Below are 24,349 nucleotides of genomic sequence, written 5' to 3' on the forward strand. Positions count from 1 at the left end.
CCCCCTCTGTACCATCGAAAGAGCCTTTTGCTTAAACTATGATAAACAAGGCATGAAAATAGTTTTTTCTTGTTTCACCTCCCATCCCCTCACAATAAAGATCTCCCTCCCTCCTGGTATTGTTGCTTAACCGTGCATACATGTTTGTGAAAGAAGGGCGTCGATAGTGATTCAACTCCACCAAATCATCTTTGCTTAGCAGCCGTATATTTTCTCTGGACTTTACAAACATTTAGAAGCAAATGCACCATTTCCCTCTAGTAAGTACAGCCACTGAAAAAGACAATTTACTTTTGATAGTAGTGATAATATCAAAATTTTAGTTCGATACCATTTTGGCCCTTTTTGTTTAGTGCTATGGAAAGACAAAAAGCGCCAATATCTTTCGGTCTGCATCTCTTTTGCTGCTTAGAAATGGCTATATAACGTTAAACTCTAATTTCAATTAGTACTATCCTAAATTATCCAGATGAATACAATCCTGACAGCGCGTCAATGAAAGTAACACCAAAGAAGGTTCGATATTGCACGCTTCAAGGCCCCTGTGACAATGGAAGAGTTCTGTCTTAAGCTTTTAAGCCGTTTCAGCAACCTAGAGGACGAGTGCCCCAGTGTACTGGCAGACAGGAACTCCAGTTGTTCGAGAAACCTGATCCAAAGGGTAGCAGGTACAACTTAGAGAAAAGTAAAACAGAAGTGGAGATCGTGGACGTCTGCAGAGACTATCTGCCTTATAGATTAGGAAACGCATTACTGTCGCATCATTCAGGAGAATGCAAACACTTTTGTGAACTTTACTATCCATCCGTTGAGCAAGACAGACAGAAATACCGAGAGTATATGGCGGTTGACATACAGAAAGCTGCCAGTTCACCAGATCTTAGAAATCTGGCTAGCTGCTCAAAGAGTCTACTGGTAAGACGTCCAAGAATTTGACATCCGCAACAGACGAACGTGGTACCATCAAAATTAGGCCGGACGAGATTGTTGACCGATGGAAATGTCACTTTCAGAAACTTTTAAATCAGCAATTTAATCCAGCGTGACCCACTGAATTCCCCCAAATTTACCCTCAAGCTCTCCCTTCTAGATCGTGTACAAAGCCGTTACCTCCTCTAACGGATCAATATGAAGGTGTTAAACTAAGTATCCTAATGAAGAAGGAACTCTGAAAGCAATGAAGAAAAATGAAAAAAAAAACTATAAAGCACTAGGTATTGAAGCATTACCATCAGAAATCTCCAAAGCTTGCTCAAGGCTTCTTTGCAGCACATCCAAAAACTGATTTTAAAAAATATAGAAACAGGATGTAATGCAGAATAACTGGAAGGCTCTGCTCAAGCAGAAACGGCACGATATGCTCAAAATGAGCTGACTTTTGACGATGAATAGGCTTTGTTGACCGAATCTTCACGCTCTGACAGATTCTAGAACACTACGTGAGATTTAATCAGGTCACAGTGGCCATCTTCATAGATATTATAATAGGCCTTCGACTCGATTGCTCGAGAGGGTGTGTGGGATGCAGAAAGACGGTGTCTCTTAGAAATTGATATGTCTAATTCAGGCAAACTATCACCATATTCATGCCTGCTTACAAGCGGATGGAGAATATATTCACTTTTTGACTTCAATTTTGGGCGGTCGGGGTTAATTCCTGTCCCCTACACTTTTTAACTTCGTTATTGACGGGAAAAATGAAGCGTACTTCATATTTTGTCACTGTGGCTGAAGTTAGTCCCAGCTTCTCCATTAGTGACTTTAATAACACAGATGACATTGCCTTGGTAGAGAACAGCATAGACGGGGTAAAAGTCATGTTGTGTAATATTAATGTCAAAGGAGAGCTGGTTTGTCTGTAGATTAGAAAGGAAAACCTTCTACAAAATTATAAGGAACTCTGGAGATGTATTGGAAATTGATATTTTCCATGAGAATCAAACAGTTCGAGGTAACGAATTGTAAGTAAGCAGTGACTCGGCTCAATAGTAACAGAACCTCTAAAAAACTCATTTTAATATCAATAGATATATAAAAAGAATCAGCTTATTATGCAATAAAAAAAAAACTGAGCGAACAAGGAAAACTCAAAGTATAGACAAGTTTATTTCATTATTCACTTAATTTGAACTTGGTACGTAACATTTAGAACTATATTGAGAGGAAATGTTAATTATGAATCGTTTATCATCTACAAAATTAAAAGACATTACTCATTTCTCCAACTCTTCGGAAGAAGATGTGGTGAAAGAAGCCGCTTTGACTATCAGCAACATCATATCTGGATATATGTTTTTCGAGTCCTTGAACCTTATTTTGTCTAAAATTCAATTACTCTTCAAATAGGGATAGAAAGAAACCCAAAACGATGATGTATTATATCAGTAGCAGAATTGAAACTACAACAAAGAAATCACTTTTCTTTACTAGGTCAACGGAGTTTTATATGATAATATGCTGTTTCCCGAAATTGTCGGTAAAATGCTGGCAGTGAAAGATGTTCAAATCCTACTATGGATATTTGATATTTTAGAAAATATTTTGAAAATAGGCAAAATACTGGGAGAAACGATTCACAATCTTTGAATATGGGAAGGACAGTTGTCCAACTTAAAATACATTACCTTTGTCCCACTTTGGCTTCAAGATGGTAGAGGGTGGCATAAGGTTCAGAACCTGCAGCATCATTAAAATTCTGGGATTCGGGATGGTAGATGGTAGAGGGTGGCATAAGGTTCAAGATGGTAGAGGGTGGCATAAGGTTCAGAACCTGCAGCATCATTAAAATTCTGGGATTCGGGATGGTAGATGGTAGAGGGTGGCATAAGGTTCAAGATGGTAGAGGATGGCATAAGGTTCAGAACCTGCAGCATCATTAAAATTCTGGGATTCGGGAGAAAGCTACAACACATCAAGGAATATACCTATCCATTACAATATATATTAACGTTGATGCTCTTCCTTGCGACAAAAGGGATTGAACCACTATCCCGATGATTCCCGAGCTAGGCTTTATCAACGACACTATCGCAGGATGACTAATATGGATATTTAGATAATACTTGATACGGATTATAAGAAATTCATTTGTGAGAAAAAAAATTGTTGTAATCCAGTTTCGGATTTTTTGGCAATGGTGATTCCGTTTTTTATCCCTAGTCGGTTTTGTTCAAGTTATCTTTTAAAAGATTTGGTTACTATGGTCCGTGGTTATATCTAATCCGGGTTCCAGTGGTACCTAGCAATCTAGTAAGAGACTGTCATGTCCTATTGTAAAAAAAAATTACCCATAACTCATAAAAATAGAGTTCGATCGAACACAAAGTACATCGCCTTATTTGAAACACAAATATTGGAAACTTACTGCTCCTTGTCTTGAATATGAGATAGACTTTGTTCCTTACTGTAAATCTAAAAGTGTACTTCGTTTTTTTTTATCTGATTCTAGTTGTAGGAGATATAACCTATTTCATTTTTTGTTATGGGGCGTAATCGTCTCTTCCTAGGTTGCTAGCTACCGCTGCAACCCAGATTAACGCATTTATTATCAGGTCTTATATTTAACTTATTTTTCATAAGTCTCCGATGGCAAAATGACAAGCATACCAGTGGTTAGGATAGCTGGCATTCATCAAGATTGACAATAAAAATCCATTTTTTAGTGGAAAACTTGGTTCTCTTTTAAAAATATTTTTTTAGAATTATAAACATGCACTAGATCCAGCAATTTCCATTAAAATGAGTCATTGAACCACTCTCTACGATGTTCCAGTGCAAAGCAATCTGTGGAAAAAAAAATTAAAAAAGATGCCCTCCATGCAGAACAGCGGGATTTCTGCCACTTTTCTTGATTTTCAAACCAATATATTTTCCTTGCTATTCAAGCCAAACGATGGTACGTTTCCCTGTATAGGGCTTTTGAACAAGGTGGCTCTAATAGTTTACTTCATTTTTTTTTATCTGAATCTGATTTTAAGAGTTATGCGCTATTTTTTTTACTATGAGGCGTGATCGTTTCTTACTAGGTTGCAACCTACCACTGCGACCAGGATTAAATCACGTGTCGAGTAGCAAAATCCTAACAAAAATAAAACTAATTTTGAAGTTTTAGGGTATTTTTCTAGTTCTAATTAAAAGATTAAAATTATTGCTGAGATACCTATTTTTGTATTTATGCTGAGATAGATATTTTTGCAGTTTCCATAATAACTTTAGCGATTCTGGACTGAAAACAAAAACATGAAAAACTGAATTTTCTTGTATGGAAATATACATTAAATCCTGCGTCGGGCAGTTAGAACCTAACAAAAAAAATACTAATTCTAAAATTCTTAGATATTTTTCTAACTTGAATTAAAAGATTCAAATTATTACTCAGGGACCAAAAATATTTCTGCAGTTTGCATAATAACTTTAGCGATCCTGAACTGAGAACAAAAATAAAATAAAATTTCTTGTCGAAAGATAAACGTGTATACATATTGCATTCACTTATTACGTCACATACGGTTATACAAGAAAAGTCAATCCCTTTGTATCTTTTCAGCATATTGTAAATAGTAACCTTTTCAATGTGATTATAATAACTTTATATTCGTTATAATCAAAGAATTTATTATCATGTCTTATATGTAGCTTATTTTTCATAAGTCTCCGATGGTACAATGGTAAGCATACTAATGGTTAGGATAGCTGGCATTCATCAAGGTTGGCCATAAAAATGCAGTTTTTAGTTAAAAGAATTTGTAATTTAATTAAATTTTTGTTTTTAATTGAAAAGGCACTATAACTTTTAATTTCCGTTTGAATGTGCCCTCTCGTGACATTGTAGGACCACTGGGTCGATGCGATCGCCCCTGGGAAAAAGAAAAAGAAACAAACAAACAAATAAACAGGCATCCGTGATATTTCTTCTGGCAAAAAATGTACAATTCCACATTTTTGCAAAAAGGAGCTTGAAACTTTTACAGTAAGGTTCTCTCATACGCTGAATCTGATGGTGTGATTGTCATTAAGATTCTATGACTTTTAGGGATTGTTTTCCCCATTTTTTGAATATAAGACAAATTTTCTCAGGATTTTAAATTTTGATGGGTAATGCTAAACTTGATGAATCTTTTATATTTGGAACCAACACAGTAAACCAATTCTCGGCTTATTGATATATCTATTAAAATCAAAATTCCGTTTTTAGAGTTTTTGCCACTATTGAGCCGCATCGCTCCTTACTTACAGTTCGTTACCATGAACAGTTATATTTAAACTGTTATATACGAAACTTGTATATTTAAGATTAGCATAAAAATTTGATTCTTTTGATGTATCTATTAGTATCAAATTTCGTTTTTTAGAGTTTGGGTTACTATTGATCCGGGTCGCTCTTACTATACAGTTTGTTACCATGAACCGTTTGATTACCAACAGGAAAAGGCCTACGGCTTTTTCTTCTTTGGAATAGTAAGAGACGATCTTCAGAGAATCAGGCAGGAATCCAAAATTTGTTCTTTAACATAAACTTCATTAATCAGATATTCAATGTATCCTACATTGTCTAGTGGTTAGGATAGTTGGCTTTCACCCATTTGGCTTGTTTTTGATTCCCGGCATGGGAAATTTTTACTTGCGATGATTTCTTTTAGAATATAATAAAAATAATCATCTATATAATGATTCCTTCTATTACTTCAGTTACTATGGGGTGCTCTTCGTTCCTTATTGTAAGGTTTTCAAATGAATATACAAAGGTTGCACTTTTATTTTTGAAAAGTGAGGTGACTAGCAAATAAATCTAAGATTTGAAATATTTATTGGTGTTTTAACATCTTGTAAAGTAGTACAATATTTATGAAACTATCAGGAATATACCCAGAGCCTACTTCTGAGAAACTTTTTTTTCTTTTAAACTTGATTAGCATTGTGACTTTGTTTCTTTGTTATAAATATTATAACAAATGAAAACATATATCAAAACATATTTTGAACATGCGTTCAAAAGACATGTCCTTTTAAATAAAGCATAAATGACACTTTAACCTTTTGGAGGCTTTAGGGGGCGGTAGTCTCACTCTTATTTGTGGTAATATGCTTTGTTGAGTTGGTTCAGTCATTTCCTTTGACGCTAGAGGTAATTTTGTCTGTAAAGCTATTGTTTAGTTTTGGAACTGGGACGTCCGTTATGGGGATCGTACCGTACGTATGGGAACCGACAGTTTTTTTTTTCTTTTTCGCTGGTTTTATAAACTTTGCCTGCTCCTGAAATGAGCTGTGCTATCTCCGCAATTTTTACTTATGCTGTTTACTAAGTGGGTGAACCTTATGCTGTAAAAAAAAAAACTTAATGAAATTAGGATATGTCAGAAATGACTGAATTTTTGTCTGTGGCCTCTCAAATTTAACAGTGATAATGTATCCGTCGGGGTTCCTATGTATATGAAAAAATTCCAGAAGTAGGACATAACATCGCTGCAATCCGGAAATAATAAAAAAACTAAACTAATTTAGAATTTTCGGGTATTTTTCCGGGTTGAATTAAAAAATTAAAATTTTAACTCAGACACCATAAATATTTTTGTAGTTTGGAGTTAAATAAAATAATTTTATTTTAAACTATCTTCTGGAACCATTTTTATCGGCTCAAATCCTAAAATGAGCATAGTTTTATCGTTCAGTTATATTTCAATAGAAAGAAAAACAAAATAAATTTTGTTTTATTTCAGTTTTCAGTTCAGAATCACTGAAGATATTAAGTGCAAAAATGTTTGTTTTTTTTTACTTTCAATTAGAGAAACACCTAAACATTTTAAAATTAATTTGATTTTCCTTTTGATTCAGTGAACTCGATACATCCTGTTATAGGTGGTATCAGTTAATAAGCTCAAAAGTTACCTATGGATATCGATATAAAAAAAGAATGTCGAATTTTTTTTAATTCAGGATTTCAGGAAAGTTTGATTAGTAATTGCAATTGCAAAGGAAGCATAAGATATATTCACCGAAGCTGTTTCATGAAATATCTTAAAATACTTAAGAAGGATCATTGTGATTTGTGTCACTTTAAATAAAAGAGGACGTATCTTAAAACATATCGTCTCTTACTAGGTTACCAAGACATCCTCTTTCCAACCTGTATATTAGCTGTTCTCTGTTATCAAGGGTATATTGGAGGTGTTCTAAAATCGCAGCCAACATTACATCAAAACCTTTCCTATTTGAAAGGGATCGTAGACTCTTCAATTGATATTTTGTCTTTATCTGCTCGCAACTGTCACAATACATTGTGGGGTATACATCCCTGATGTTAGCTACCTTATCAAGGCTGTCACTAAATAATATTATTATTGTATTTTCATTTACAGGAACTCTAATATTGCTATCACCGTATATGCCGTCTTGACTATTACAATAGAGTCTACTTAACGCTCTTCTAAATAATCACTTAGTTCCTTGTACGAACCCTAGACTTTCAATAGATTAATATTTTATATAGTCTTAGATTTTGATACTGCCCTATGTACGCTTTTAATGAAACAAGCCAAGACAGGAAAATATGGTACTAGCGTCCGTTGAGAACCCAAATAGGCCTGAAATCCCTCATTTGGGCTACAGTATAACGAATGCCCATGCTTTCTTGTGTCCCTGTAATTGATTTCACAGTAATCAAAGCCGCCAAGGTAGAAATTAATCATGTTGTCAGTTGAAACTTTTAATACTATATTATTTTCAAGGAATTAAAAAAGAATTTGACATAATTCAATATCCGTCGGATAGAGCTTGCAGATATCAGGATGACATTGCCAAGTAACCTGCTGCCCAATTTTTGGTTTTGAATGTTTACTCTGATTGTTATAGGTGCCTTCAGCCATAATAATTTCCTCGTCAGATCTAGTTTCAGAGCAATTTTCAATAGTTGTCTTGTACTTTTCAGGACAGTTTGTTCTACAACACAGAGTATTTTTTGCCAAATATTCAGTAGAACTAAAAGAACTGTTTAAAACACAGTTAGAAATACTTTTTTCTTGAGGAGGTGTTCCGGAATTTGTTCTAGATCATTATAGTCTTACAAAGACATTGGAAATATAGGACAACAATATAGAGATACGTAATTTATGGGTTAAGCCAAAAATTATGAACTAAGATTATATAAAATTAATGGCGTAAAAGATGGTGTAGCGAGTCAATTGAAGCAAAAGGAAAACCAAACTAATTTTTAAATTTTCAGGTTTTCTTCTGGTTTGAATTAAGAAATGGAAATTATTGTTCAGACACCGTAAATATTTTTGCACTTTGTAGCTAAATAAAATTATTTTGTTTAAAATTTTCAGGAATTATTCCAGTTTCAGTTGACAAATAAGATTTTTTTTCAAGGAATCAAGCAGCTAACTAAGTCCAATATATACAATGGTATGTTCTTCGAATGATCTCTTTTAATTAGGTTGCTAGCTACCGCTGCAAACTGGAACTTTTAACTTAATATTTTATCTTAGGTTTTTGTGGGCTTTTACATTTCTTAGCATTGGACTGATCGTCTCTTACTAGGTTGCTAGCTACTACTGCAACCTGGATTCACATATATAGTTATGAGAGGTAGCCTGGCCGAGTGGTCCAAGGCTCTGGTGTTAGCAACGAGTCTCATAGGAGGCGTGGGTTCAAATCTTACTGCTGGTATACGATTATGATTTATGTACAAAAATCAAATATCTTTGAAAAGACTGCAGCATGAAAAGACATCAAAAATACAGTTTTTGGTGGAAAAATTTATTCTCTTTTAGAAATAATTTATTTTAGTTACTACAGATTTTTAACCCAATTAATTTCCTTTAAAATGAGCTATTGAACAACTCTCTACGATGTTCCATTGCCAAGCTATCTGTGGAAAAGAAAGAAAAAAGAAAAAAAATATGCCGGTTGTGGAGAATAACGTGGTTAAAGTCAATTTTCTTGATTTTCAAGCCAATATATTTCCCTTGCTGTTCAAGCCAAATGACAGACAGCTTCCTATACAGGAGTTTCGGACAAGGCGGTTCTAATGGTGTACTTTTTGTTATGATCTGACTCCTATTTAGGAGCTATGGGTTTTTATATTTCTTAACATTGGACGTGATCGTCTCTTACTAGGTTGCTAGCTACCGCTGCAACCCGGATAATATATACAATGGTTTATTCTTCTTATGATCGTCTTTTAATATAAAATTTAATACAAAATTAAAACAGAATAAAGCCTATGGCTTTTTCTTATTTGGAATAGTAAGAGACAAACTTCACAAGAATGAGGCATCGAACTAAACCCAATGTGTGTCATGGTTTGTTCTTTACTAGGTTTCAGCCATCTCTACAGCCATGACCGATGAAACTTACAATATCTTCATCTATAAATAACCAGACTGATTTCTTATGTAATTTTTTTAGTGTAGTAGCGAATTTATTATCATGTATTATATATAAATTTATTTTTCATAAGTCTCCGATAGTACAATGATAAGAACACCCGTTTGTTACTCGGGTGACCGGGGTTCGATTTCCCGTTGGAGGGAATTTTTAATATAATGACTTGAAACATAACTGTACCCTTGTTTTCGAAAATAAGGCAAATTTTCTCAGGCTCTTAACTTTTGATGTGTAAGACTAAACTTGATAAAACTTATATATGTCAAATCAGCATAAAAATCCGATTCATTTGATATATCTATTGCTTTAAAAATTATATTTTTTAGATTTTCTGTTACTATTGAGACGAGTCGCTCTTACTGTACAGTTCGTTACCGCGAACTTTTTGATTGACATTGGACGTGATCGTCTCTTATCCGGGTTGCAGCAATAGCTGGCAACCTAGTAAGAGACGATCACGTCCAATGTTAAGAAATATAAAAACCCGTAACTCCTAAAAAAGGAGTCAAATCAAAACAAAATGTACACCATTGGAACCGCCTTATCCGAAACCCCTGTAAAGGAAATTTTCTGTGCCTTGGCTTGAACAGCAAGGGAAATATATTGGCTTGAAAATCAAGAAAAGTGGCAGCTACTACAACATTCTGCCTAAACGGTATAATTTTTTTTTGTTTTTTTCTTTTTCTTTTCCACAGATAGCTTGGCACTGGAACATCGTAGAGAGTTGTTCAATGGCTCATTTTAAAGGAAATTAATTGAGTTAAAAATCTTTTGTAACTAAAATAAATTATTTCTAAGATAAAATAAATTTTTCCACTAAAAACTGCATTTTTGATGTCCTTTCATACTGCAGTCTTTTCAAAGATATTTGATTTGTTTTTTACATAAATCATAATCGTATACCAGCGGTAAGATTTTTATAATAAAGAGCGACCTCTTGCCAATACTAAATTTTATACGCCACTTAATTATAGTTTATGTTAGTAATTCAACAGATAGCATGGCACTGGAACATCGTAGAGGGTTGTTGGACGGCTCATTTTAAAGGAAATTAATGGGGTTAAAAACCTTTTGTAATTAAAACAAATTATTTTTATTACATCAAGAAATTTTAATTATGTTCCTTAAGAAATCATCATAAGTAAAAATTTCCCATACGGAAATTGAACTCAAACCTACTGGGTAAGAGCTATCCCAACCTCTAGACCATATAGGATATATTAAAATATCCGATTAATAATGTTTATGTTAAAAACAAATTGTAAACCTTGTTAGCTGCCTGATTATTTGAGGATCGTCTCTTACTATTCCAAAGAAGAAAAAACCGTAGGCTTTTTCCTGCTTGTAATTTCAGTAAAGGGATGACAATAATAATCCCCGATGAAAGAAATGACGACAACAGCAATGAAAATGATGTTATGAAAAATACTATTAAAGAGCTTTTTGAGATTAAGTCCTCAAATTCTTTACCTTTTACGTCAGTAGGAGCGTTAGATAGCCAAAGAGGGCTCTTTGCATTAAAGTTACCACCGATGACACAATTTGGGAGAAATTTTAAGCAGTCCATAATAGACAGCTGATTACTAAACGAAGTTTGAGAAGGGGTGCAATTAACTAAGGCTGCTGTTAGATGCCAGTTGGTACAATCCTTTTATATGGGCCTTTCTGAAAAGTCAAGTTTGGTTAATGCTTATGATCCGGGTTGCAGCGGTAGCTAGCATCCTAGTAAGAGACGATCACTTCCAATGTTAAGAAATATAAAAACCCATACCTCCTAAAAAAAAGTCAGATCAAAACAAAAAGTACACCATTAGAACTGCCTTGTCCGAAACCCCTGTATAGTAAATTTTCTGTTATTTGGCTTGAACAGCAAGGGAAATATATTGGCTTGAAAATCAAGAAAAGTGGCGGCTACTACAATGTTCTGTCTGAACGGTATTTTTTTCCTTTTTTTTCTTTTCCACGGATAGCTTGGCACAGTAGCTTGGCACTGGAACATCGTAGAGAGTTGTTCAATGGCTCATTTTAAAGGAAACTAACTGGGATAAAAATCTTTGGTAACTAAAATAAATTATTTCTAAAAGAGAATAAATTTGTCCACTAAAAACTTCATTTTTCATGTCTTTTCATACTGCAGTCTTTTCAAAGATATTTGATTTTCTACATAAATCATAATCGTATACCAGTGGTAAGATTTGAAACCAAGCCTCCGAAGAGACTGGTGGCTAACACCAGCGCCTTGGACCACTCGTCCACACTGCCTCTCATAACTATACATGTGAATCCGGGTTGCAGCAGTAGCTAGCAACCTAGTAAGAGACGACCAGTCCAATGCTAAGAAATATAAAAACCCAGAACTCCTAAACATAGAGTCAGTTCAAAACAAAAGTACATAATTAGAACCACCTTGTCTGAAATCCTACTAGATAAATAATGAATGTCGTCATAGTTTTATTAGAGCTATGATGTGAATAGAAAATTACATTAAAAGACAAGCATCCGGGTTGCTCATTACAATATCAGGGTTACAATAGTAAGTTACAATGAAGAACGACACCTTGCCCATGTTAACTGAAACATGAATAGGGATTATGTAATTTCCATCAGTATCATGGCTGTAGAGATGGCTGAAACCTAGTTACAATAAAAGACGATCATTGGAATATCCGGGTTGCAGTGGTAGCTAGCAACCTAGTAAGAGACGATCACGTCCAATGTTAAGAATTATAAAAACCAATAGCTCCTAAAAAAGGAGTCAGATCAAAACAAAAAGTACACCATTAGAACCGCCTTGTCCGAAACTCCTGAATAGGAAACTTTTTGTCATTTGGCATGAACAGCAAGGGAAGTATATTGGCTTGAAAATCAAGAAAATTGACTTTAACCAAGTTATTCTCCACTAACAGCATATTTTTTTCTTTCTATTTTTTTCTTTCTTTTCCACAGATAGCTTGGCACTGGAACATCGTAGAGAGTTGTTCAATAGCTCATTTAAAGAAAATTAATTGGGTTAAAAATCTTTAGTAACTAAAATAAATTATTTCTAAAAGAGAATAAATTGTTCCGCCAAAAACTGCATTTTTGATGTCTTTTCATGCTTTTCAAGCTGCAGGAATATCGTAGAGAGTTGTTCAATAGCTCATTTTAAAGGAAATTAATTGGGTTAAAAATCTTTAGTAACTAAAATAAATTATTTCTAAAATAGAATAAATTTTTCCACCAAAAACCTGCATTTTTGATGACTTTTCATGCTGCAGTCTTTTCAAAGATATTTGATTTTTGTACATAAATCATAATCGTATACCAGCGGTAAGATTTGAACCCACGCCTCCGAAGAGACTGGTGGCTAACACCAGTGCCTTGGACCACTCTGCCAGGCTGCCTCTCATAACTATATATGTGGATCCGGGTTGCATCCGGGTTGCAGCGGTAGCTAGCAACCTAGTAAGAGACGATCACGTCCAATGTTAAGAAATATAAAAACCCCTAACTCCTAAAAAAAGAGTCAGGTCAAAACAAAAAGTACACCATTAGAACCGCCTTGTCCGAAACCCCTTTATAGTTAACTTTCTGTCCCTTGGCTTGAACAGCAAGGGAAATATATTGGCTTGAAAATCAAGAAAAGTGGCAGCTACTACAACATTCTGCCTAAACGGGATATTTTTTTTCTTTTTTCTTGTTTTCCAGAGATAAGTTGGCACTAGAACATCGTAGAAAGTTTTTCAATGGCTCATTTTAAAGGTAATTAATTGGGTTAAAAATTTTTTGTAACTAAAATAAATTATTTCTAAGAGAGAATAAAATTTTCAATTAAAAACTGCATTTTTGATGTCTTTTCATACTGCAGTCTTTCAAAGATATTTGATTTTTGTACATAAATCATAATCATATACCAGCGGTAAGATTTGAACCCACGCCTCTGAAGAGACTGGTGGCTAACACCAGCACCTTGGACCACTCGGCCAATCTGCCCCTCATAACTATATATATGTGAATTTGGATTGCAGCAGTAGTTTTACAGTAAAGAACGATCTCTCGCCAATAGTAACTGATATACGGTGGCTCCAGGGGTAGCTACATCCGGGTTGCAGCAGTAGCTAGCAACCTAGTAAGAGTTATCCGGGTTGCAGCAGTAGCTAGCAACCTAGTAAGAGACAATCACGTCCAATGTTAAGAAATATAAAAACCCATAGTTCCTAAAAAGGGAGTCAGATCAAAACAAAAAGTACACCATTAGAATCGCCTTGTCTGAAACCCCTGTATAGTAAAATTTCTGTCCCTTGGCTTGAACAGCAAGGGAAATATATTGGCTTGAAAATCAAGAAAAGTGGCAGCTACTAGAACATTTTACCTAAACGGGATATTTTTTTTCTTTGTTTCCAGATATAGCTTGGCACTGGAACATCGTAGATAGTTGTTCAATGGCTCCTTTTAAAGGACATTAATTGGGTTAAAATCTATAGTAACTAAAATAAATTATTTCTAAAAGAGAATGAATTTTTCCACCAAAAACTGCATTTTTGATGTCTTTTCAAACTGCAGTCTTTCAAACATAATACCAGCGGTAAGATTTGAACCCACGCCTCCGAAGAGACTGGTGGCTAACACCAGTGCCTTGGACCACTCGGCCAGGCTACCTCTCATAAATAAATATATATGTGGATTGGGGTTGCAGCAGTAGCTAGCAACCTAGTAAGAGACGATCAGTCCAATGCTAAGAAATATAAAAACCCAAAACTCCTAAAAATAGAGTCAGATCAAAACAAAAGTACATCATTAGATCTACCTTGTCTGAAACCCTACTAGATAAATAATGAATGTCATTATAGTTTTATATTACAGCTATGACGTGAATAGAAAAACAAAAAAATTATATTGTTGTTTCTGAAGACGTCATGAAATAATACCATTGCGCCATGACGTCATGAAATAAAATCATTACGCCTTGACGTCATAATTACTATATAAGAAACGTCAAAACTGTAATCCGGGTTGCAGCGGTAGCTAGCAACCTAGTAAGAGACGATCATGTCCAATGTTAAGAAAAACAAAAACCCATAGTGCCTAAAATAGAAGTCAGATCAAAACATAAAGTACACCATTAGAACAGCCTTGTCCGAAACCCCTGTATAGTAAACTTTCTGTCCCCTGGCTTGAAGAGCAAGGGAAATATATTGGCTTGAAAATCAAGAAAAGTGGCAGCTACTACAACATTCTGCCTAAACGGGATATTTTTTCTTTATAATAAAGAACGACACCTAGCCCATGTTAACTGAAACGTAAATAGGGATTATGTAATTTCCAACAGTATCATGGCTGTAGAGATGGTTCAAACCTAGTAAAGAACAAACCATTACAGTAAAGAATATTTCATGTTAAAGATTGATCAATGATGTCATAATCATAGTTTGTAGCCTTAAAGTAAAGAACGATCTCTCACCAATAGTAACTGATATACGGTGGCTCCAGGGGTAGCTACAAGTACATAAAAGGATCGATACGGTTCATCGTAAATGCAGAATATGTAATCCGGGTTGCAGCGGTAGCTAGCAACCTAGTAAGAGACGATCACGTCCAATGTTAAGAAATATAAAAACCCATAGTTCCTAACAGAGGAGTTACAATAAGGAACGAACTGAACCTATAGTAACTTAAGTTTTAAATCAAACAGTTCGTGGTCATAATAAAGAGCTTTGTAATGACTCATTTTAAAGGAAACTGCTTTATATAGAAACCTTTTGTAATTAACAAAATTAATTATTATTATAAAACAAATTGTTACGATATTGTAAAGAACTAACTCTAGGCGATAGTAACTAATTTAATTTTGAAAAGAAAAAATTACGGCAGAAACCTAAATGGTCGCATAAGTAAGCTACATTTCATAGAAACCGTCCATAGGGATTTGAACACGGATCACAAGATTCAAAGTTTTAAGTGCTAACCGCTACACCAAGAAACGTTCATATAAGATAGAATTTTAACAGTATATGATAACTTAAAGACCGAACTCTAACCATCAGTATTGTCTATCAGCTCGTGTTAACGAACTTTATAGCAATTTCAAACAGTTCGTCGTATTACTGTAAAGAACAAACTTCAAGCCCATAGTAACTAATATAAGATTATAATTTATATTAAATATTCATCAATGATGTCATAATCGTAGGTTGTAGCGAGGTCGTCTCTTACTATTCCAATTAAGAAAAAGCCATAGGCTTTTTCCTGTTTGTAATACAGTAATTTATAATAAAGAACAACCTCTTGGCTATATTAATTTCTACTAAACTTATTATATTAAGCTTGGAGGTAGCTAAACTGAACCTCTTTTTTAAACTTTGAATTTAAGAGATACTACTTTAAATTCAATATATTAAAAATTTTCTCAGACGGAGAATAAATTCCAGGTCTTCCGCATAACAGGCAGGGATAGTTACCACTGTAATATCAGAGACTTATAATATATGAGTTACATAAAAGTCATGATATTAAATTTGTTAATACATCTTTTTACATGTTAATTTGTACATCCGGGTTGCAGCGGTAGCTAGAAACCTAGTAAGAGACGACAACGCCACATAGTAAAACTAATCCGGGTTGCAGCAGTAGTGAGCAGCCTAGTAAGAGACGATCACGTCCAATATTATGAAATATAAAAACCCATAACTCCTAAAAAAAAGAGTCAGATCAGAACAAAAAGTACACCATTAGTTCTGCCTTGTCCGAAACTCCTGTATAGGAAACTTTCTGTTCCTTAACTTAAAAAGCAAGGGAAATATTCTGGTATGAAAATCAAGAAAAGTGGCAGCTACTACAGCATTCTGCCTAAAAGCCATCTTTTTTTTCTTCTCCAAAGACAGCTTGGTACTGGAACATCGTAAAGAGTTGTTCAATGGTTCATTTTAAAGGAAATTAATGGGGTTAAAAACTTTTTGTAACTAAAACAAATTATTTTTAAAATAGAATAAATTTCACAACTAAAAACTGAATTTTTGATGTCTCTTCATACTGCAGTCTTTTCAAAGATATTTGATTTTTGAAGCAATCAAACAGTTCATGGTAAAGCTATATTAAAAACGACCATTAGAAGAACAAACCATTGCATACATTGGACTTAGTTAGCTGCCTGAGTCTTTGAGAGTCGTTAACAGTAAGGAACGAACTATAACCCATAGTAACTGAAGTATTATATCAAACAGTTCGTGGTCCGGTATGCAGCGACAGCTAGCAACCTAGTAAGAGACGATCACATCCAATGTTAAGAAATTTAAAAACCCATAACTCCTAAAAAAAAGTCAGATCAAAACAAAAAGTGTACCATTAAAACTCCCTTGTCCAGACCCCCAATATCGGAAACTTTCTGTCATTTGACTTGAACAGCAAGGGAAATATATTGGCTTGAAAATCAAGAAAGTGGCAGCTACTACAGCATTCTGCCTAAACGACATTTTTTTTTCTTTTTTCTTTCTTTTCCACAGATAGTTTGGCACTGGAACATCGTAGAGAGTTTGTTCAATGCCTCATTTTAAAGGAAATTATTTGGGCTAAAAACCTTTTGTAACTAAAACACATTATTTTTAAAACAGTATAAATTTTTCCATTAAAAACTACATTTTTTATATCTTTACATACTGCTGTCTTTTCAAAGATATTTGATTTTTGAAGCAATCATTACAGTTAAGAACAAACTTCCAGCCCATAGTAACTAAAATAAGATTATAATTAATTTTAGAGCTTGATCAATGATATCATAATCTTTAGTTGTAGCCAGGTCGTTTCTTACTATTCCAATTAAGAAAAAGCCGTAGGCTTTTTCCTGTTTGTAATACAGTCCGGGTTTTATATTAAAAGACGATCATTAGAAGAACAAATTATGTTAAAATACGATCATTAGAAGAACATTTATATATTATCTGTATAAAGGCCAAACAATAAACGAGATAATTTTCTAATATGAAAGATGTTTAATTAGCATATCAAGTAAGCAATATCACGGTTTTCGATTAATTTGTTAATATAGTTGAAAGAATGGCTCGTGAGGGATTTAACCCAATATCGGGGTTGAAGCCTAAACGGCTCTAGCAAATCCGGGTTACAGTGGTAACTAGCAACCCAGTAAGAGACGGTCATGTCCAATGTTAAGAAATATAATAACCCTTAACTCCTAAAAATAGATCCAGATCAAAACAAAAATACACAATTAGAACCGCCATGTCTGAATCCTTTACACAGGAAACCTGCTCTACCTCGGCTTGAACAGCAAGGGAAATATATTGGCTTGAAAATCAAGAAAAGTGGCAGCTACTACAGCATTCTGCCTAAACGGTATATTTTTCTCTTTTCTTCTTTTCCACAGATAGCTTTGCACTGGAACATCGTAGAGAGTTTTTTAATGGATAATTTTCAAGGAAATCTCTAGATCTATTGCCATTTACAATTAATTTTCTCTTTAATAATATCAATTTCTTACAAAAAACTTTTTTTTTGTATAATATTGATCAATGACGTAATTTTCGTTGGATGTAGTACATAAAGGCTCGATCATCGAATAAAGCTGAAACTAAGTAAAGGACAATTATGCCTCCATATATTCACAGTAATGTCTAATATTTTCCATTACATCTGTAAACTGTTCCATACTTACCGGTCCATACCTTGGAAGCTTTTCATTAAATAAAATAAAGAACGACCTCTTGCCTATACTAAATATATAGGCCACTTAACTATAGTATAGGTTAGTAAAGGTTTATAGTAAAGAGCAAACTTTTGACCAAATTTTTACATATTAAGACGATCATTGGAATATCAAACCATTGCCTATATTTAACATTAAAAGACGATCATTGGAATAGCAAACGATTGCACACATTGGAATTAGCTAGCTACTTGATTGTTTGAGACTCGTCTCTTACTATTTCAAAGAATTACATTATAAGACGATCTTTGGAATACTAAACCGTTGCATACATTGGACTTAGTTAGCTACTTGATTGTTTTAGGTTCGTCTCTTACTATTTGATTTACAGTAAAAAACGATCTCTCTCCCATACTAACTGATATATGGTGGTTCCAGGTGTAGTTACATAAAGGACTAATATAGCTCATCATAAATGGTGTTTTTCAATTATCCGGGTTGCAGCGGTAGCTAGCAACCTAGTTACAATAAGAAACGAACTGTAACCCATAGTAACTGAAGGATTAAATCAAACAGTTCTAGGTCATAATAAAGAGCTGTGTAATGGCTCATTTTAAAGAAAGTTTCTGTATATAGAAACCTTTTTTAATTAATCCGGGTTGCCGCGGTAGCTAGCAACCTAGTAAGAGAAGCATATAAGGCTTTTTATAGAAAGCGTTGTCGTATAAACTTCAAAAATGGCTCATTTGATCGGAAATTGAAAAGACTAGTGCCCTTTTTAATAGTCAAAATTGATTGGAGGGCAACTAACCCCCCTCTCACGCCCCCCATTTTCCCATACACATCGAATCATAATTTTGAGACAGCCATTGTGTTCAACGAAGTTGAAAGTTCTGGAAACTATATCTTTGAGCAGGATAACCACCCCCACCCCCCCACAGGCTTCCGGGCAAGGGTTTTAAGTTATGCCCTGGGAGCATATAAGGTTTTTATGGAAAGCGCTTTCGTAGAAACTTCCAAATGGACTCATTCAATTGGGAATTGAGAGGGCTAGTGCCCTCTAGTTATGACCAGAAAGAGTTTTTGTACTGCCTGATTCATGGAATCGTACCTTTGAGTGACAGAGTTAGTCGCATATTGAATACCCGAACGCCTACTTGTTCAATGTGTAGAGACGAAGTGCTTGACGGACTAATGAACAAACCGATTCAATGCCCTTCGAACGATGGATTACCCCAAAGATTATTGGAAATATTAGAAAATGAAGGAATAAAAACAACGTCTGTAGAAGAAAATAAGAAAGCTCTAAAGCTGTCCTTTTCTGTTAAACATAAGCCAAGGAATTATGCGCTGTGTTTGTTAGTGACAAGTGTTAGCATGCATGTGTGGAAAATGCGGAAACGTCAAAAGCAAGTCAAAATTCCTTTGGTGAATGTTTGGCTTGAAATTTATGTGAATAACTTGAGACGGAGTCGAGCATGGAGGGAGAGATTAGATGTGGAGTGGATGAGTAAAATTGAGTTTTAAGTTTGAAAATTTTGATTTAAAAATTATAATGTATAAATAGTTTTAAATTGTTAATTTAAAAAAAATTGAGAAAATAAAGTTAGTATTAAGATAAAATAATTTCAGTTATATTTTAATGGTTAATGTTTAAATTTTGAGTAGCCAAAAGAGTATTGAAAATAATTTAGTAGTTTATTTTTGTGTTTTTAAAGAAGGATTAGAATGGTGAGTCTAAGATATTGTAAGGGCACAGTTTCCTACTCCTCCTAGGTTTGTTATAGGGAGTGGTGGACGGCAATTACCCCCCGGAAAATACCCCCCTCCCCCCGCGGAAAATATTTCCGTCCCCACGCGGAAAATACTCCCCCGGAAAATACACTCCGCGGTAAATACCCCCCCCCAGAAAATACCCCCCGCGGAAAATACTCCCCGCGGGAAATACCCCCCGGAAATTACCGTCTTTGCGGAAAATACCCCCCCTGGAAAATTCCCCCCCCCCCTCTGTGGAAAATAGCTCCCGGTAAATACCCCACTCCCCCGAAAAAGACCCCCTCCCCCCGTGGAAATCGAGAACACGATTTTAAGAAATATATTTGTGTATTATTAATGTATTTCCACGGTCAAAGGGATGCCCTGTAGCGGAAGGGCACCCTGCAAAACCGGGAATGGTATTTTTTTGTGTGGTTTTGAAATTTATAGTAGTATACCTTGTCTTCATCAATTATGTTTGGCTACCCAAATTAAAAAAAAAAATTAAATTAGTGTAGGTGACATTAAAGTTTGAAATTAAATGAAAAAGATTATTATGTCACCGAGAGGAGAGGAGGTGGGATTTTCTAAATTAAAAAAAAAACTCCAACGCTACCTCTATCCCCGCTTCTCTTTTTCCAAGCATGACCAAAAGTCATTTTCAGATATTATCTTCCTCCCAAGACTTGTTTTTATAAGTTCACGCCTTTTAGAATAAAACTTTTGTTTCTTACAGCTGCTGTAGAAGCTTGTCTCTCGCATGAACTAAGGAGACGAACTCTTGGGCTCTTTCGATCTTCATGCACAACTGCACTTTTGTTAAAAGCGGCAAAATTCAACGCAGATGCGAAGCACGTCGCAGACATTCTTGGTGACCTTGAATCTTCTGATAGTGGAAAGTAAGGATCTCAATTACTTACCATAATGTTCGATCTACCAAACTGGTCAATTTATTCCTAAATAATAGAAACAATGGCACTTATTACTTTTTCTGGCAGGAAAAGGACAAAAGGGGGGAAAGAGGGAAAAACTAAATGTAATCGGGTTTTCAAAAGGGCTTATAAGCAATAGTATACGAAGCACAGGGCACTTGTAAAAACTATTAAATGAGCTCACCTGATTAATAAATAGAAGTTCTAGCGCCCTTTTCAAAAGTCAAAAGTGATTGGAGGGAAAGCAGCCGTAAAGCATCGATGAAATTGTAAAGGTATTAAGTTGAAACTCTCGGGGAAATTTTAAGAGGATGTTGAAGTAAATAAAAAGACACTCTGTACAAGCAGATTTTCAAAAGGGCGTTTCAGCAGTATCTGGAGAATGATCTAGGGTATTAAGTTGGAGCTTTCAGCGCATGTTAAGGGGGGTATTGATACAACCGAAACATACTATATGCCTACAACCCATACTACTTTTACTACTTATAAGAACAGCTTAGAGTAAATTTAAGAGAGGTTTGTTGAGCTAATAAAAACTCATCATGTGCGTACTGCTACTGCTAGTAGTAGTAGTGCTAAATCCACTGTTAGCACTGATATTACTAAGGCTAATGGTATTAATGTGGAACTTTGAAGGACAGCTGAGGGGAGTGTTGGGCTAAATCAAAACATATTATGTGCATGCGGGCTATTAACAGGACTTATCTGAAATATCTCAAAAACAACTTAAGGTTTTAAGTCGAATCTATCAGGGCATGAAGAGGCGATGTTGTACTAGATCAGAAGAGCAGAATATGGATACCATTACTGCTTTCTACTAATACTACTACTGCTATCAATAATAGAACTCCCATTGCTTTTGCTATTACTTCTACTTGGGTTTCGATTATGAATATGTAGGGTAAACCTTATACTCTGGAATAGGGTATAAAGTGGAAACTGCACACGGAAAGTTTATATTCTCGTAAAACTAAATCAAAAGGCACTATGTGTATGCTGGTTGCCAATAATACGTCTCAGCAATATTTCGAAAATGATTTAGGGTATAAAGCTGAAACTTTCAGGGTTACTACTATTACTACTTCTGCTCTTACAATTGAATTAAATCGAAAAAGTGTAAGTGCGTCCCGGTTGTCAAAATAGCGTAGATACAATGTTTTACTAACGGTATTAGGTTTAATAAATGAAACCAAAAAAGAACAGAAATTATAATAGAATAGTGAGTTAAACTCAAAACGAGCAGTAACTAAGATTAACAGGACTAATACCCCCATCCCTTCTAAAGACCAGAACATAATTTGCACTTTAGTGAAAAAAAACAACATATTTTGAATATTTTAACTTTCTTAACTTTAATAAATTCAAAAGTATTAATACCTTATGGAACAGATACATCAGTATGTACATAATAAGCTGTTAATCCACATTCATTTGCTTTTTTAATAATCTCGGTTATGATGGTGTGTTTTGTTTCGATATTACGAGAAGTATAAGCATTCAGCTCGAAATAAATAACTAATTAACTAATTAACTAAATAACTAATTCAAACTCAGAAGGAGGAGAAAATAAACAACAGGGGCTCAATACCCCGTACCTTCAAAATACCCCGTACCCCGAGACAAAAACATAATTTGCACATCACTGAAAACAATCCTAATTTCGAGCTGTGCATTTCTATTTCTGATATTATCAAAAACGATCACCATCATAGCATAGATTATTTAAAAAAAATGATAGTGGACTGAAAAACTATTATGTATATAGCCTACTGACATTCAATCCTCAAAGTCTGAATAGTATTGGATATATTAAAGTTAAAAAGGAGAAAACATTTAAAATATATTTTATTTTTATTAAAGTGCAAATTATGTTCTGGTATTTAGAAGAAGCAGGGGGAGTCACCCCCACTCCTTTTAGTTTCTGCTCATTTTATGTTTGACTCGGTTTTTTAGTGTAATAATCCTTATTTCGAGCCAAATATTTCTATTTCTCATAGTGTCGAAGAAAAAAACACCGTCGATACCAAATTTACAGAAAAAAACAAAACATAAACTTGATTGACAGTTTAATATGCATATACTGATATTTATTCCTTAAAGTATTAATTATTTCGGATTTATTAAAGTAAAAAAGAAAAACCATTGAAAATATTTTTGGTTTTCAGTAAAATATATATTATTTTCTGGTCTTCAGAAGGCATTAGGGCGATAGCCTTACTTATATTCGTTTCAGCTTGTTTTGAGTTTGACTTGGTTATTTATTGTATTTTCTGTCCGTTTTGGGGTTTAATTTGTTTATTGATGGTGATTTGTGGTATTTTTACGCTTAGAAAACTTTTTGACTTCATTACTGCTCATTTTTGGTTTAATGGAGCTCTTTGCTTTTCAAAACATATGGTAATTATTATTTGTCATATTTAAAAACATACTTTCGTTTCTTAAATAAAATTTAATTTCATAAAATTAAATAAGAATAGGAAAAAGGGAAAATCATCATTGTCCTTTTTATGTTCATTACTAATTTATCCGTTAGTAGTTTGAATTTAGGGTTCTTTTTCATATATATTTTATGTTTTAGTGTATTTAAATTCATATCAAACTTTTGATTATTTAATTTTTTATTTATTTAAATTTTTCCACAATTCCTCTTTTAAGGCGGTCTTCAAGTAGTGGTGACAGTACAACCAAGCTCTCATTCGGTGCAAAGCCAGCACTTCAAAAGCGGAACTCTGCATCACTGTTATCAAATTCCACCACTGTTCACCAAAGATATGTTTGGATAAAGATTGCATTATTTGAAAGAAAACTTACCGATATTGTTGATTATTTGGTCCAGAATAGCAAGTTAGTTTTTTATACATTAAGCGGCTTTTTAAACGAGCGGCGACAAGATCAGGCTCTTCGACATAAATTTATTTTAAGAGGCGGGCAGTGTCAGATATTAGAGAATGTAAGATAATTGAATTTACTTCTACTTCTAGTAACTACTCAATAGAACCCCAAGCCAACTGAGGTCAACACAGATATGCACTCTCATGAACACTCTGTCTATTCTAAGGTTCGCTCTTTACTTCCTCCTATGAGGTTCTAATATAATTTAAATCCTTTCTTATGACCGTTTCCAGCACTATTCTAGAAGTCCGACTTTTCCTCAGACCCTAGATGTGGCTTCCATGCGTAAAATATTGTCCATACAATCCCAATCTATCTTTTATAATAGTCGTAGACAGTGAGATTGAACCGCATTTAGCGTTGAGCTTATTGTTTCCTATAACGTCAATAAAAATAACATCAAAAATTCTCCATTTAAGTTCTCTCTGAAAATATCTAGTATATCTTCAAAGTATCCCCCTCCCGCAAGGCTCTATCTCCACGACTACAGAGGGAAAGAAGATAAACACGAAAACAAACAAAACGAGAATTAAAGGGAAAAGGAAAAAAATAAAAGTAACAGGTAGCTCCTCTCCACCGACTATCCACCAAAAACCAAGCTGGAGCAGAATGTCATGTGTAATAAATGCTGCAGCACACAATTTCAACTTGGCTGAGAGAGATCAACACCTGTTAATCCTTTCGTTACATCAACCGAAAATTGAATATTCATCATCTTTCTCTTTCAAATATTTTCAAATTAAATAAAAAA

General features: G+C 34.4%; 1 protein-coding gene across 1 annotated transcript in view; it reads left to right on the plus strand.

The window, feature by feature from the left end:
* Positions 1–24,349, plus strand: part of LOC148954754 (small G protein signaling modulator 1-like) — a 149,086-nt gene that overhangs the window by 18,119 nt on the left and 106,618 nt on the right. Inside the window, exons 5-6 of the mRNA XM_089086499.1 lie at positions 20,511–20,673; positions 23,362–23,550. Of these exons, the coding sequence (XP_088942625.1) occupies positions 20,511–20,673; positions 23,362–23,550 (352 nt within the window). The remainder of the gene's footprint in view (positions 1–20,510; positions 20,674–23,361; positions 23,551–24,349) is intronic.

The sequence above is a fragment of the Artemia sp. Qi Xiang Cuo genome, chromosome 3 (assembly GCF_049724085.1).
Source record: "Artemia sp. Qi Xiang Cuo chromosome 3, ASM4972408v1, whole genome shotgun sequence".
Classification (NCBI taxonomy): domain Eukaryota; kingdom Metazoa; phylum Arthropoda; class Branchiopoda; order Anostraca; family Artemiidae; genus Artemia; species Artemia sp. Qi Xiang Cuo.